General features: G+C 39.9%; 1 protein-coding gene across 2 annotated transcripts in view; it reads left to right on the top strand.

Moving 5' to 3' along the window:
- The window catches only part of LOC311380671 (trinucleotide repeat-containing gene 6C protein-like), a 103,686-nt gene that overhangs the window by 15,223 nt on the left and 74,072 nt on the right, over positions 1-14,391 (top strand). For both annotated transcript variants that reach the window (XM_084488405.1, XM_084488404.1), the window contains exons 2-3: positions 3,742-3,842; positions 11,013-11,034. In XM_084488405.1, coding sequence (XP_084344531.1) covers positions 3,780-3,842; positions 11,013-11,034 — 85 coding nt within the window. In that variant the 5' untranslated portion in view covers positions 3,742-3,779. The remainder of the gene's footprint in view (positions 1-3,741; positions 3,843-11,012; positions 11,035-14,391) is intronic.

The raw sequence follows: 14,391 nt of genomic DNA, 5'->3' as shown, positions 1-14,391 counted from the left end.
TCCAAATCTCAACTAGCGTTTTCTTTGGCATACTGCTCCTCACGGGGCTCTCATGCTGCACTAAAAGTCAAGCCAGAGACAATAAAAAAACGTCTGAGTGTGGTCCGTTTATCCATTGTCTTTACCAGAGGCGTTAACCCAGCCATGATAACTGTGTTGATCATATCTTTCCCTATGAATTCCGCTATTGCCAGAGTAATTGTGCGGTTTTGAATTTTGTTCATATGAAGTTATACTCTCGATAATTTCGCCAGTGATCGGTGCCGGTGGTCTTTAGCCTACTGCTTGACTCCCTGGTGGTCGGGTTTTTGTCCATTTTTTTCATCAACATATCGTGTGTGTGTGTGTGTGTGTGTGTGTGTGTGTGTGTGTGTGTGTGTGTGTGTGTGTGTGTGTGTGTGTGTGTGTGTGTGTGTGTGTGTGTGTGTGTGTGTGTGTGTGTGTGTGTGTGTGTGTGTGTGTGAGGGATGTCAGAAATTTAGTAGTCGATACAAATCAGTGAAATTCCACGATTCTCGATACCCAATTCGATACCACGGTCAAAAACAAAACAATAAATCCCATGTACTTTATTTATTAAAAACATTTAAACATTACAAAAAACAGTGCCACTGGCATGTAGCCTTCAAGTAATGAATAAAAATAAACCACTATTAACATTACAAAAAAAGAACAGTGGCATGTAGCATTCAAGTAATAATAATAATAAATAAAAAAATACGAGCTGAAAGCAGGCAGTCATGCAGCTATGCGGCTCGCGTTTATACTTGCGTGCATGGCGGGGTTTAAAACATAACTTCCAACCTAATATTAAGTAATATAACGCAGGTGCGCAAGGCAGCCACAGGAGACGCCAACATTGTTTTCAACCGCTCGGTACCGCGCCGTATTAATTACCAAGTTTTGAAAAGAAAAAGTATTTGAAGCGAATAAGCAACGCTGTTTTTGATTTGTTTATTTGGTTTTGAACGAATAGTTTTGGATGCATGCATCGGCTTTGAGTTGGTTTGTTTACTTTGAAATTGCATACGCTCGCAACACACACGCACACGCGCACATTGCATCTTCGGTACCTACGGTACTAAGAAATACGAGTACCGTCACTTTTTTTTTAATTTTGGTATCGACTCGGTACCGAAGTATCGGTTCTCGTGACATCCCGTGTGTGTGTGTGTGTGTGTGTGTGTGTGTGTGTGTGTGTGTGTGTGTGTGTGTGTGTGTGTGTGTGTGTGTGTGTGTGTGTGTGTGTGTGTGTGTGTGTGTGTGTGTGTGTGTGTGAGAGATTACTCCGGATTGGTAATGCTCCGTGGAGGAATTGTTAAAATTATCGAAACCAACGGCATGACCCCCCGATGGATTTAAAATCCTGAAACTTGGTGTACATGCCTTATTTAGGGCCCATGAATTCCGTGATGCGTACTGAATTGCGGAATCTGCTATTAAAAATGGAATCAATTGTAAAATGTGGAATGTTGCAGAATTTGCCAAATTTTCCATAATTTGGCTGAAATTGATAAATAATTAATGTCAAATTGGCCAGATTATTTTAGTAACCTAAATTATTTAATAATTGTAAAATTACAGACGAGTAGACATAAATACATAATTACGTTTTCGCAGTGTTTTGAGAGGGGGTGGAGGATCGGCTTCTCCTACAACTTGTCACTACTTTGAGAAACAGGTCAAAGATGCCGTCTGAGACGGCCAAGTCCTCTTAAAAGCTTTAAAATTAGACCCTAAAATTTATCAAGCAAATTCCAGCAAATTCTGTTAACATTGATTGGACCCGTAAAAATACGCGTGATGACCACTTAAAGTCTAAAGCCCATGTGAAGAACAAGGAACAGCTCCGTGTTACCAGAGCATGCCTCCTCAAAACACCATAACTAGTGCAAGCGATCCGCAGATTAAACAATAATCTATTCAGGACTTTGTGGCACCGAGTCTGACGTCCCCTTAGAAAAAATAAGAAAGCTTGTTTCTAGTGAAGCATTGCGAACAGGGGGGAGCGTGGCACAAAAATGAGAGCAGCCTCTGTCAAACTCACCTGCCTCGTGTGTTTGACCAACGGTTAAATGTTCAACTGAAGATCGTTCTAAATATCGTAATTTCTGAGCTTGCTATCATTCCATAGTTCCAAATAGTGCAATGTTGTGTGGTTTTGTATCATTAGAAATGTACTGTAATATCTCGATGTTTTATTAATTCACAAATTGATCTCTGAAGATAGAATTAGCAAAGATCGTGAAACACAGATTTCTGAAAAAAAGAATCTGGGAAAAAATAAAACAGATTTCATAGGGCTCTACTTTATTTTGTATGCTGAACATTTTTGCCTCTTGAAGCCATGTCTGTCCCAATAGATTATTATTTTATTTTTTTCAGGATCAACCAAAAAAATCAAAATAACTAAAGATATAATAAATAAAGATCCCGTACACATGATCTATGGCCATGCATTACGTGTGTGTGTGTGTGTGTGTGTGTGTGTGTGTGTGTGTGTGTGTGTGTGTGTGTGTGTGTGTGTGTGTGTGTGTGTGTGTGTGTGTGTGTGTGTGTGTGTGTGTGTGTGTGTGTGTGTGTGTGTGTGTGTGTGAGTGTGTGAATATCAAAGAGCATAAGGATCAAAAAACACATGCTAGCAAAACAATCTACACCTGTGATTCGCTTGAAAAGGGCAGGGCATCATCTCCATCAAAGTTTTCACTTTGTGGAGGATAATATCTGTCACATCACATTTGTTTTTTGTTTCTTTGTTTTTGTTTTGTCTTTTTTGTATTGCTCACTTTGGCTATAGCCTATAAAGTTGTGTGATGAATGCCATGGCCTGATTGAAATAAGAATGCAATAACTGGTTGTGGACTGTTAAATTTGAGTTCATTATAGGCTAATATTTTTAGATATGTCACTAACAAATAAGTAAAAGGGTGGAATTCCTGGGCAATTGCTTTATTAACCCTAGTCAACAGTAGCAAAAAACACATGCTAGTAAAACAAAACTTTTGTTAACAATCAATGCAATAAAGGGAGTTGCATTTGGCATGTGTGTCAGTTGCCAGTTAGCCTTAGCAAGCAAATATTTTTCCTTAAACGTTACTTGTGGATCTGAAGGAGAGTCTGCAAGGCATTCTTCTGCACATTGAGTCATGGAGTGGGATGTAACGCAGCCTCGTCATTGGTTCATGAAGGGGATAGAAGCAACATTTGAATCAAGCTATGACAGATGTTAGACACACGCACGTGCAGCAGTTGGCCTTGTTTGCTCCTAGCGTAATGCTGTCTGTGTCGTAGGCATGCTGCCGTTTTACCTAGGGTAGACTTAACCCTGTAAATCTGATAGCTACTACGCTAGTGCATATTAATAAGTTATCACTGGTTTGAGTTGGGCAACAAAGAAGCCCACACAACGGTCAATGTTGTAATACACCAAGTGTTCACACAGCATTCAACATTATTATTGTCCAAAAGGTGAATAGTAAAGTTCAGAGCAGTCTGGAATTCATGAGTATCATCGTCAATGTATAGGTTTTTTAACAGCGTCAGTCCTCCCGTTAGTGGTATTATTTACAATAACATTGATCAGTATTGTAATTGAAGGCATCATGTTGAATTCTGGGTTGATTATTTTATTAATTAAAGCAATTAAGCTCTGGTTATAAAATATTAATAATTCCACAGATTGGTTTAGTACTTCTGATGTTGATACTTTTCGGATTGCAAAGATTTTTTTTTCTTTTGTAGCCACTAGAAGAAGCACGGAATAAAACGAGAATCATTTGATGGAAGAAAAGAAAAAGAAAAAACAAGACGAGAAGAAAAATAAGGAGGTTGGAGTGAGGAAGGTGTGTGTTGTGCTCTTGTTCCACGCTAGTAGCTCCATGTCTATAAATATCAGCATGCAACTGTTCAAACAATTAGACCACACAATGATTTAAGTGCCCCATAGTAAAGTACATTTTAACATGTAATTACACCAAATTGTCCTCAAATAGTCCCACATGCTGACATTATATATGCCAATTATACTGTTGGAAGCACAGTCTAATTAATTGCGACCAAATTGTTATTGTGTTTTCAGTCAGTTTGCATACGCTGTACCTCAGCCTTAGTGGACCCAATTTGAGGATGACTTTAAATATTATTATGTAGGTCAGGGCTTTTGTGTCCAAGTTAAAGATATGTCATTTACGGCCACAAGATGGCGCTATAGCCCCATCAAAAAAAGAGAAAATAAACAGAAGAAAAGAAACAGAAGTCTTAAGCCATTTCTCAATACCAAGTACGAGAACTACGTACTCGTAAGCCGTTTCTCAATTCGCATTCTCGTGTGTTCTCGTGTACTTGCGTTCTCGATAAACGTCATCAGTGGTAGCCCAAGCACTGTTCCAATTCCAAGTATGCGAGAACGCGAGTACTGTCGTAAAACCCGGAAGTGTTCTCGATGAGGCCGTTCTACCGAGGACGCATCGGAGGTGACTCGTGTGGACTTGGGACCGTTAAATATCCCAGAATGCATCATCGAGTCCGCTGCTGTTCCAATTGCAGGTGCGTACTCGCGTTCTCGGAAGTCTGTACTTGAAAGTCCGGACTTGCCAAGTACGTACTTCCAAGTCCACGAGAACGTAGTCCGCGTACTTGGTATTGAGAAACGGCTATAGACTTGGAAGTGCGTACTTGGTAAGTCCGGACTTCCAAGTACAGACTTCCGAGGACGGGAGTACGCACCTTTGATTGGAACAGCAGCGGACTTGATGACGTCACCACCTCAGCTCTGTTAACTGTGCTACGGCCTCATGTAGGCATATACTACCGAACAATATAAACAAATTATATAAAACAGAACCCCAGCCTCTTTCATTTTAAAATAGTTTGTAAATATTTTGAATGAATATGAATTAAAAGATATGCATGTTGTGTGTATAAGCTATACTCACGACTTTTGTAGGGTATGTAGGGTACAGATGCACGTGCCTATATAGTTGGAGAGTAGGCTATTGATAGAATAATTACGAATGAGCGAGAAATTACACAGATTAGAATAGAAACACACACACACACACACACACACGGATCCGACTGGGATTTCCGTTGCCGTTGCGATAGGTTTCCTCTATCAGCGACTTATACAATATAAACAAATTGTATAAAACAAAACCCCAGCCTCTTTCATTTTAAAATAGTATGTAAATATTTTGAATGAATAGGCCTTCATTTTTGTTATATATTTAAAATGTTCCTATATAGCCTATTATTATAGCTTACATACTAATATTTTAAAACATGGGAATGCAAAATGCATCCTGTGATATTTAACGGTCCCAAGTCCACACAAGTCACCTCCGATGCATCCTCGATGGAATGGCCAGTTTAAGAACGCATCGAGAACACTTCCGGGTTTTACGACTGTACTTGACTTGATGCGTACTTTGAATTGGAACAGTACTTGGGCTACGACTGATGGCGTTTCACGAGAACGCAAGTACACAAGTACAGACAAGAACGCAAATTGAGAAACGGCCTTAGTTTGACGTGGGTTCATGGGTCCGTGAAACCTGTTCACGGACGAGGTAATGTATGAAAGTTTTATTCACATTATGTTTAATCCTGTAATGTAATTTCATTGTAACGAAATACCTGCAACTAACGCAAAGTAATGTTAAGATGAGTTGCATGGAGAATTATATTGTGGGCTAAGTTAGCCTAGCCCTGTTATCCGCAGTCAAAAACAATCACACTAACAGCCACATTTCAGTGTGTTGAATGTTGTTATAACTTTATATCGTAGCACATCGTAGTAAGCTAGATCAATATTAAAATGTCAAATCACTAATTAAGGTATGTAGCCTTCTATAACAGTTATCACTGTGTTTGAAATATGTTTGAAATGATGCACCGCTATTGCAACATGCTGACTTGCTCATGTGTATTATTATTAGTGCTGTCATTAACTAATTAATCTCACAATTTTCTGTAATTAATCTAGATTAATTAATCAATAAATTAATCTAGATTAATCTAATTTTTCTACTTAAGACCGAAGCTTGTAACAGATATTTACTTGAGTAAAATCATGGAATTAATGTAGAATCAACACAAAGAAAGTATTTAGATTCAAATACTATTTTAATAGCTTTCTTTCATCTTTGAATACAATTTCTCTCCTGTGAATACAAATGTTCAAAAAAATCATCAACATTGACTCAGCTTTAAAGGCATCTTTCTTATATCTGCGGCTCTAACAGAAATAAAAACGACCCAGGCCTATGTTAAAGTGCAGAGGGCGATAATGTCTTATATGAACGGCCAACTTGACCACCTCCAGGGTGGAATTCCATCTCGTTGCAACGTCCTGAGCAAGAGATTCTTGCTTATGTCCGTGTGCAAGTTGCTGCTCATTCAATTCCTGGGCATTCGATGGACTATGCTTGAAGTGCCCAACAATCTCGCGACATTTGGCCAGAACACTTTCAAACACACTGTCCGTAAGGGAAACTGTGACCGTTCTTTGCAGACTGTGGGCCGTGCAGGACAGGTGTTCAAATGGGATTAGTCTCACGGCTGCGACCATGTTACGAGCACTGTCGTGGTTAGCGTGCCAAGTGTGGTTAGCTTCTCCTTTATTTCCCATTTGTTTGCAACATCCAGAAAATGGTCAGCGCATGCCTCAGCGTAGTGTCGCTCCTCTGTTTTACTCACAGTTAGCGCAAATTACTGCAAAGTCCATTCTTTATCGATAAAATGTGCTGTGTCACCCAAGTAGTTATCATTGTTCACAGAAGTCCAGTGGTCACCTTGTGAGGGCGATGTCCGCTTCTTCCTCAAGCATGTTCCTCCGCCGAGCCCTCTCATCCTTATATAAAGTGTGTATTCTTGACACTATGGTTCCTCTCGAGGGTGGATTATAAGAGCTATCTCCCGATGCCGCTCGAATAACCTCTCTCAGTCCGTCGTCTCCAACCATGTTAATTGGGCGGCAGTTTTTCGCTATCTACATAACCAAGGAATCGGTTATCTTCTCACTTACAGGTTTAGTTATCCGCCCACAAGCACCACACTCCATTAGCGTAGATTGGCGAGGCCCCGTGGAGTAACTTCAGCAGGGTGTTCTGAGATGATGCACCAAAGATGAACTACTTCTATGGTAGTTGAATTCGGCTTTGCAAAGTGTGCAAATTACTTTAGATCTCTCCAACGAGCCGGCGGGCAATTTTTTAAAGTGAAACTTTCCTCCTAAAAGTCTGTCTTTGTCCATCTTCACGCCAGCGAATGCGCTCTAACCAGGTGGCTTGCTTTGTGTAGTTTGGCTGCACACGCAAACAAAGGTTATGGGTCAGCTGCCACAGGAAGTGGCAAAACTGCGTTAACGGCATTCATTTTTTTTAACACATTACAAAATTTAAATTAATCTCCAAAATGAATGCGTTCATTTTGACAGCACTAATTATTATATTATGTATAACATGTCCTGCATTGGAAGTCATTGCCATATTCATGGTCTTACCTTACCTTTGTTGTAATTGCATAAGCACAAACTCATTGTAGTAAACCATAGTATGTGTAGTGACACACACAGGGAAAGACAAATATATTGCAAAATGATTTACTCACTTAGTAATAACTAACGTTTGCTAAAACACATGACAGCTCTTTCAATGTAGATACATAAATATTGTCAGCTGATCATGTCCTCTCTGTTTCAAGATTTTTGTTAGTGCTTCTGTTGACATGTGAATACTGTATGCTGCAGGACTGATTGCTCCTCATTGGATGTACCAATGTCAACTGTTGATGAGACCTTAATCCCCCATAACAGGAGACCCATCACAGGGAAACATAAGTGGAACGGCCACAGGAAAAAGGACAGGAAGAGCAAGCTGTGCGGCAAGAGGAAGACCAGTGCGTAGAGGAAGAGGGACGGCATCAGCAGGCGGCAAGGCAAGAGTGAGCAGGATACGTGACCAATACCCAGACCCAAATGGCCAGCACACTGGGTTCATGGCAGCACTGTTATAATTACTGTTAGCAACATCACCCCTGTTATCTTCTTTAGAGATATTCATTCATTCATTCTTTCATTTATTCTTGTTATAATATACAGTATATTATATGGTTCCATACTGCCTTCTTTATAATGGTTGCTTATTTTGAGTATGAGTGATTAAATACAGAAGCAATGTTTTTATGCACAGTACAAGACATTAATATCTAATAAATATTTGTTTTCAAGTAAAAAGGTTGCTTTGAGATGAATGCATTTACATTTAATTAATTTAATGAAACGAATATATAAAGTGCAGCTTGTACAGTTGACTTTGGGACACCGGGGTTTGGAGGAGCAAGGTTGTAAGTTACGTTCAGCTCTTGTAGTGTAGAGCTTGCCCCTGTGAGGTCAAAGACATTGCATTCAGATGAGTAGAAATAACCATAATTACATAATTACAATCTCAGAAAAATGTCATCACTATTCCATTCCATACCACTATTCAATCAGAGAACAGTAGCATATCCAAGTTCTGCTATTAGTCTGTTGATAAATGTATAGTCCACATCAAAATGATATATATCTTCACCTTCTGTTGAATGTTAATGGACTTTAGTGTATTGCAGAGTGTTCATTTACAACAACCAACACCATGTACCCTTTATATAATATCACCTTTCATGTAGGACCTGTGATTATATTTCTGACATGGACAGGTCCTCACTTCCAGGCTCCAGAAAACAGTGGATAAGTGATATGCTAATAATTCAGTATTCCTCACCGATCTGATGGTGCTATGGTGGAGGCTGTTGGGTAGAAAGGACTTGGACAGGCTTTCAAGCTCTATTGCTAAGAGTTGATGTGGATGCTCATGCTGTTTGGAAACTACAATGGAAAAAAGTTATTTAGCATGTCCCGTCTTCCTAGACATTCTCTGCCAAAGTGCAGCAGATCATAGATTGATAACAAAAATGAAGGCAGGGGATACCCACAAACTAACGGACAAGTTATTATCATGCCTCTATGAAATCGTAGTGAGCCTCACTATGTCCTTACACCAAACAATGAATATAGTCATGGTTTATCAACATTGTAGATCACTAACGCACTAAATAAGAGACTGGCTTTAGTAGTTACTTATAAATATTTGCAAAGATAGAATACGTAACCATATGAAACCATTGGATTTTGTTACGTTACCCTGTTTGTATCTTTTGTCTGGATACATGTCATATCATATATATACAAATCATATATCATACGAATGACTGAAATCCGCACGGGATCATGAAAAGGGCCAATGTTTGTTTATTTACTCAATGTGTCGATCACAGTGATAGCCTACATAAGGTTTAAGGTTCCAATTTTATAAAACATAACATTCAGATGATCACGCTAACAAAGCTTATTCCCCAGCCCAATTATATATATTTATTATGGGACGTTATATCCCGTTATACGTTAAAGGTAGTGAGGTGAAACGCTTGACACATTGCAGCGTCTCTGAGACATGATCCAAATACGTTACTCAATTTCATTTATAAAAACACAAGGCTTATCGTTATTACAACTAACTGCATTGTGCTCTCATATAATACTGTTACACTATCAACATTGAGGATAGTCGCCATTTTCCAATAGTATCATCAAAATAATATACCGAAGGTAATTATTACTATTGTTAGTACTATTGTACTGTTATTAGTACTATTATAACGCAAGGAGCCAAATGGTGCTTACCTGTCTAGTAGTGGTTAGTAGTCCTCGCTCCCCATCTTGGGAATGCCGCACCAATTTACTCTGGTAGGCTATCCCTCCTTGTCAGATGGATAGCTATCTAGTTCTCCAGCAAAGTGAAATTCCGCCGCTGCTGAGAAAGTAGTCCCTCAAAATTTAATGCGATCATTGAGATACAAGGATAGTTTTATTTCTAACATTCTATCAACAGACATTTACATCGAGTCTGGTGTTATAATTGATTTGCCTCGGGTGTACTGTGGAGTGGGTAAAACTTTTTTTAATGGCAGGCTAGCAGATCCCCATCGACTTGCGCTAGCCTAGCACCAGCGATTTCTGCAACTAGAAGGACTGAATGAAACGTGTTGAAAACGGTCTCCAGTGATAAATAACACACTGTCTCACTTGGAAATGAGGTCCGATTTCCAAAATTCCAAACTACCACTTTTAAATGTTAATGTTGAAAATTCTGGAATACCACTCATTCAGCCGCATTCATGCCCATTGAAAATGAACGCATTTTAGTACAATAAAAAGGGGATACATATTTTGGCAGGTCAAAAGTCCAGTCTGACAGAATATGTGTATCCCCCATATAACATTGGCTAGGAAAGAAGAAACATGTATATTCTTCATTCAGTGTGCATTATAGGGAAGGTATACATATTTTGGCAATTTTTTTCGCATTTATTTCTGCAGGGTAATGAAAGGCTCTATAATTGCAATAGGCCTACATTATTAGGCATACCATGATCAATGCTATTGTTATTTATTCAGGATATTTTGCAAGGACAGATAAGGACAGAAAGATCGTAAACACGTAGGAAGAATAAAAACATTTATTTTTGACAGATTTTCCATAAATTACTACTTTACAACCTTGTTGATAACCAACATTTAGAAAAACATCAGCCTAGGGTGAATTTGAAGCATAGTGTGTACTTCTGCCTGCACTGGATGCATGCACACTCCCACGGCCGGGGATACAATTCTTATTGGGAGTAACTACATTGGCACGACACCGGAATGAAAACAAGCCAAAACGTTATGGGAGTAACAAGGCTATTTTTAAAATGTAAGGAGTAGAAAGTACAGATAATTGCGTGAAAATGTAAACAGTAGTTCTAAAAATTTGGCAGAAAAATAATTACTCAGTAAAGTATAGATACCCAAAATATCTACTTAAGTAAGGTAACAAAGTATTTGTACTTTATTACTTGACACCTGCATTTTATATATCTTTGCACAGCGAATTGAGCCACCTAATAAATATATTTCTTTTTTTATCTTCCAGGGCACGGAACAGAAAACTAAAGGTAAGCTGTGCTAAAATCTTTAAAAATAGCTTTGACCTAAAATTGCCCTACATTATGAAAACTGATTATTTGATGAACAAAACCAACTTTTTTCGTTTGTTGTTGTAATTTGGATGCAGTAATGCCATGCCCTCTGCAGCCTTCCAGAATTTAAAATACAGTCAAACTGCTAGAGGGCTTTAACCCCAGAGCCAAAGTGGCGGCCATGTGTTGGAGGAAGCCTAATAAGGAGCATAGGGGCACTGCAGCTGCATCCAGGGGCCTCCCTGGGGCCATTATGGTGAGCCCTAGGAAGACAAAAAAGCACCAGAAATGATGGTGGGAAACATGAGCCCCTAGCCGCACATGCAATAGTATGTTTAAAAACACAAAGTTGGGAGATTTTTTTAGCAAATCACCAAAGAATTGGCAAGGTCCAATGGCCTATCCAAAGTACGAGAACGTTTGGCGGCTTAGCTGGTATATTTGATGCGGGGATCTACGTAAGCACTTGGAGTGTCCACCTGTCTTTTTCCCTGCACCTTGTGGTCAGATGTGGTCAGAGACCAAATCCCTGTGCTTTGATGGACTAGGTGGTTCAGAGCTCAGATCTCTTGAGCCTCCGGGATAGTGAGACGTGGGTAGGAGGACAACGGGAACAGGGCTTAAGTCTTGGAAGAGATTGGCAGAGTCAAAATTGAATTGAAGAGCCCGCCCGACCTCATTGCTTGGGGGTCTCTCCTCAAGTTTGATGCAAGAGAAGGCAATTACAGGATCAGTTTCTTTAGTAGAGATATTCTGTTTTCTGTGTGGGTCAAAGTCATCCTTGGAATTTTTTGGTCGAGGGTGACCAACAAGATGGCCACTACCACCGTCTCTCAATCTCCCAGCTAAGCCCAATAAGTCTTAATGGACCGCAAGTCTGACTCACTGCTGGCTACCTCACAGCACACTATAGTATCTTTCATCTCTCTTTGCTCTCTCTGTATTTATGTACAGTATGTATGTCTTTGTCTCTTGTCCCTAGGTCTCTCTTTATGTCTCTCTCTCTCTGCCCCCCCTGCATCACACACAAGCTTTTTTCTATTTAGTTTATGTGTTAAGTGCATGGCCACGGTTTGACCATGGCAGCTGGCCCCTCTCTCTCATCATGAATCATTTGACATTTTCGTTTCCATTCCGCTGCATATTTCAGTGCTAGCTAGTACATTCCTCTGCGGTGCTCATATCCTTAATAGTGCTGTTAGCACTGTTGGCGTTATTAGCGGCGCTAGTGCGGTTAGCGTGCACAAAACAGTCCCAGCCTATAGGCCTGTGAGGTACTAATGAGGTGGAAAGGGGGGTGGTTGTGGCGAGGCCCAGGTGATCTGTGGTCCATGGGGATGGGGAAGGAGCACTGGGGTCTAACTCTTCACCAGTTAGTAATGAGATGAGAGATATGGTTAAACAATTCCTAAATATCAGTTCTCAGAAATTCAATGGGAGTTTCTTTGGGAATTAGATTATTGGTGTGATATTGCTCTGTTAACCTTTTTGCATTCTTTATACATAAATGTTTGAATTTATCACTTGAATTCATGAACAGAAATTGTGACCCATTGTGACAGTAAATATAATAACCTATTTTTGTTTATTTTGTGGAAAGAAGTGAACTGTGTAAAAGACTCAAAGTGAGTGTTCTATTTTCCTGTCGCCTCAACACAGCTGTGGGGGCCCTTATAGAGAACACACACACAGTAGAGCATCATGCCGGCATCATCAATCAGTTTCTAAACCATGACATACTGTTTGTCAAATATTGATAGTGCATTACTAACAAAGGGCACTTTTGCATAATATTAGTATTTGCGATTGAACATACGTGGTTTCTTTGTTAAGGTTGTTTCTAGGCAATTTCTACAAACATTACCAGATATATATTTTTATTTTATAATTAAAGAAACCCACACAGCACTGACAAACATAGCTAACATGCTTTCTCAGTCAGCTCTCACACGCACATGCATCAGCACGTACACACGTACAGTTTCTGAAAACCTACGGGTCAGTATGTCTGTATGTAAAACCAATAAAATTCGGTCCTTTGGGGAAAAAAAAACCCTGTGACCTAGCTTGAAGACCTGTGGCCCAGCACCAAACTCTATGCGGGATCACTCTGCAGTCCAGAGGGAGTTTTAACACCTAGACAGCTACCTACTGCAGCAACGTCTAAGATCCAAAGGATTCCCCCTTTCCTCCCCTTCACATTGGCTACGGATAAAGTTCACTGCAAGGCATTCATCCACATTCATATAGTTAGGGCTCCTATGAAATCCGTATGAATCCTATTGTATTTAGGGACCGAGCCAAACTTGGCAAGGACCCTATTGAAACCCTCATGATTATTCTTCTTCTTATTATTATTTTTAGGCCACTTCGACTGCATTTTTCCCCCCCTGAACATATTCTAAAACTCAATTTTTTTTGGTGCAATTGTGGGGACTGGTGAAAAATTTGATATTCTAGCCCTCAAATTCACATTCGCCCCTAGGTGGCGCTATAGCAACTGTTCAAAAGTGCAAACTTTGCACAAGCAGCACGCGTCACCGGTTTGGCCTACACTCATGAAACTTTGCACACACATGCATATCCTCATGATAAACAAAAAAGTCTCTTGAACTGAACACTTCCGGTAGCCATATTTTCCGCCATGTTGAATTTAGTTAAAAACAGTAAATTCCCCAAGGATCCCAGGTTTTTCGACTTTGACAAAAATCCTTTGGCACATATCATATATGGCCCATTATCTTCAATCTGACTTAAGGATTAGTCTGTACAATAAAGTTTAGAGCATCAATGAGTTCTAAAAGGGGTGTGGTTGAAACCTCGAAAATAGTTAATTGCTCATATCAACGTCAAGTTGGACGCCTATGAAGTTGGCCCCAATACAAAAGTTGTTCAGAATCAAATTCTGAACAAGATAAAGTCAACATATTTTCAAATGGGGCGTGGCATCGAAATGGGCGTGGCCTGACACTAAAATCGCCACAGTTCATAGACGCAATGTTTGATTTGAGCGGGACCCACTCAGTGGCCGTTAGGTACCAAAGTTCTAACTGCTCAATTAAAATTAAGTCGATTGAAAAAACAACATGGCCGCCAGAGGAGGGTAAATCACTCAGCGGAGACCGTAATAGTTATGAATATGAAATTCACAGGACACGTGTAGACTGGTGCCGGTAGCTCACATACCAAAAATCCTGGTTCTCATGTTTGTAGCGCCCCCTACAGGAACTTTAAAAAGCAGCCCCTGCGCCACGTTTCACCAATATGTATGAAACTCAGTATTCACGTACAATGTGCCCATACCTACAGAAAAGCCTCTGGGACCCATGCCCC

The sequence above is a fragment of the Micromesistius poutassou genome (genome assembly GCF_964030765.1).
Source record: "Micromesistius poutassou genome assembly, chromosome: 1".
Lineage (NCBI taxonomy): Eukaryota > Metazoa > Chordata > Actinopteri > Gadiformes > Gadidae > Micromesistius > Micromesistius poutassou.
Note: the sequence above shows the minus strand (reverse complement) of the source record. Positions and strands in the feature narration are given on the sequence as shown.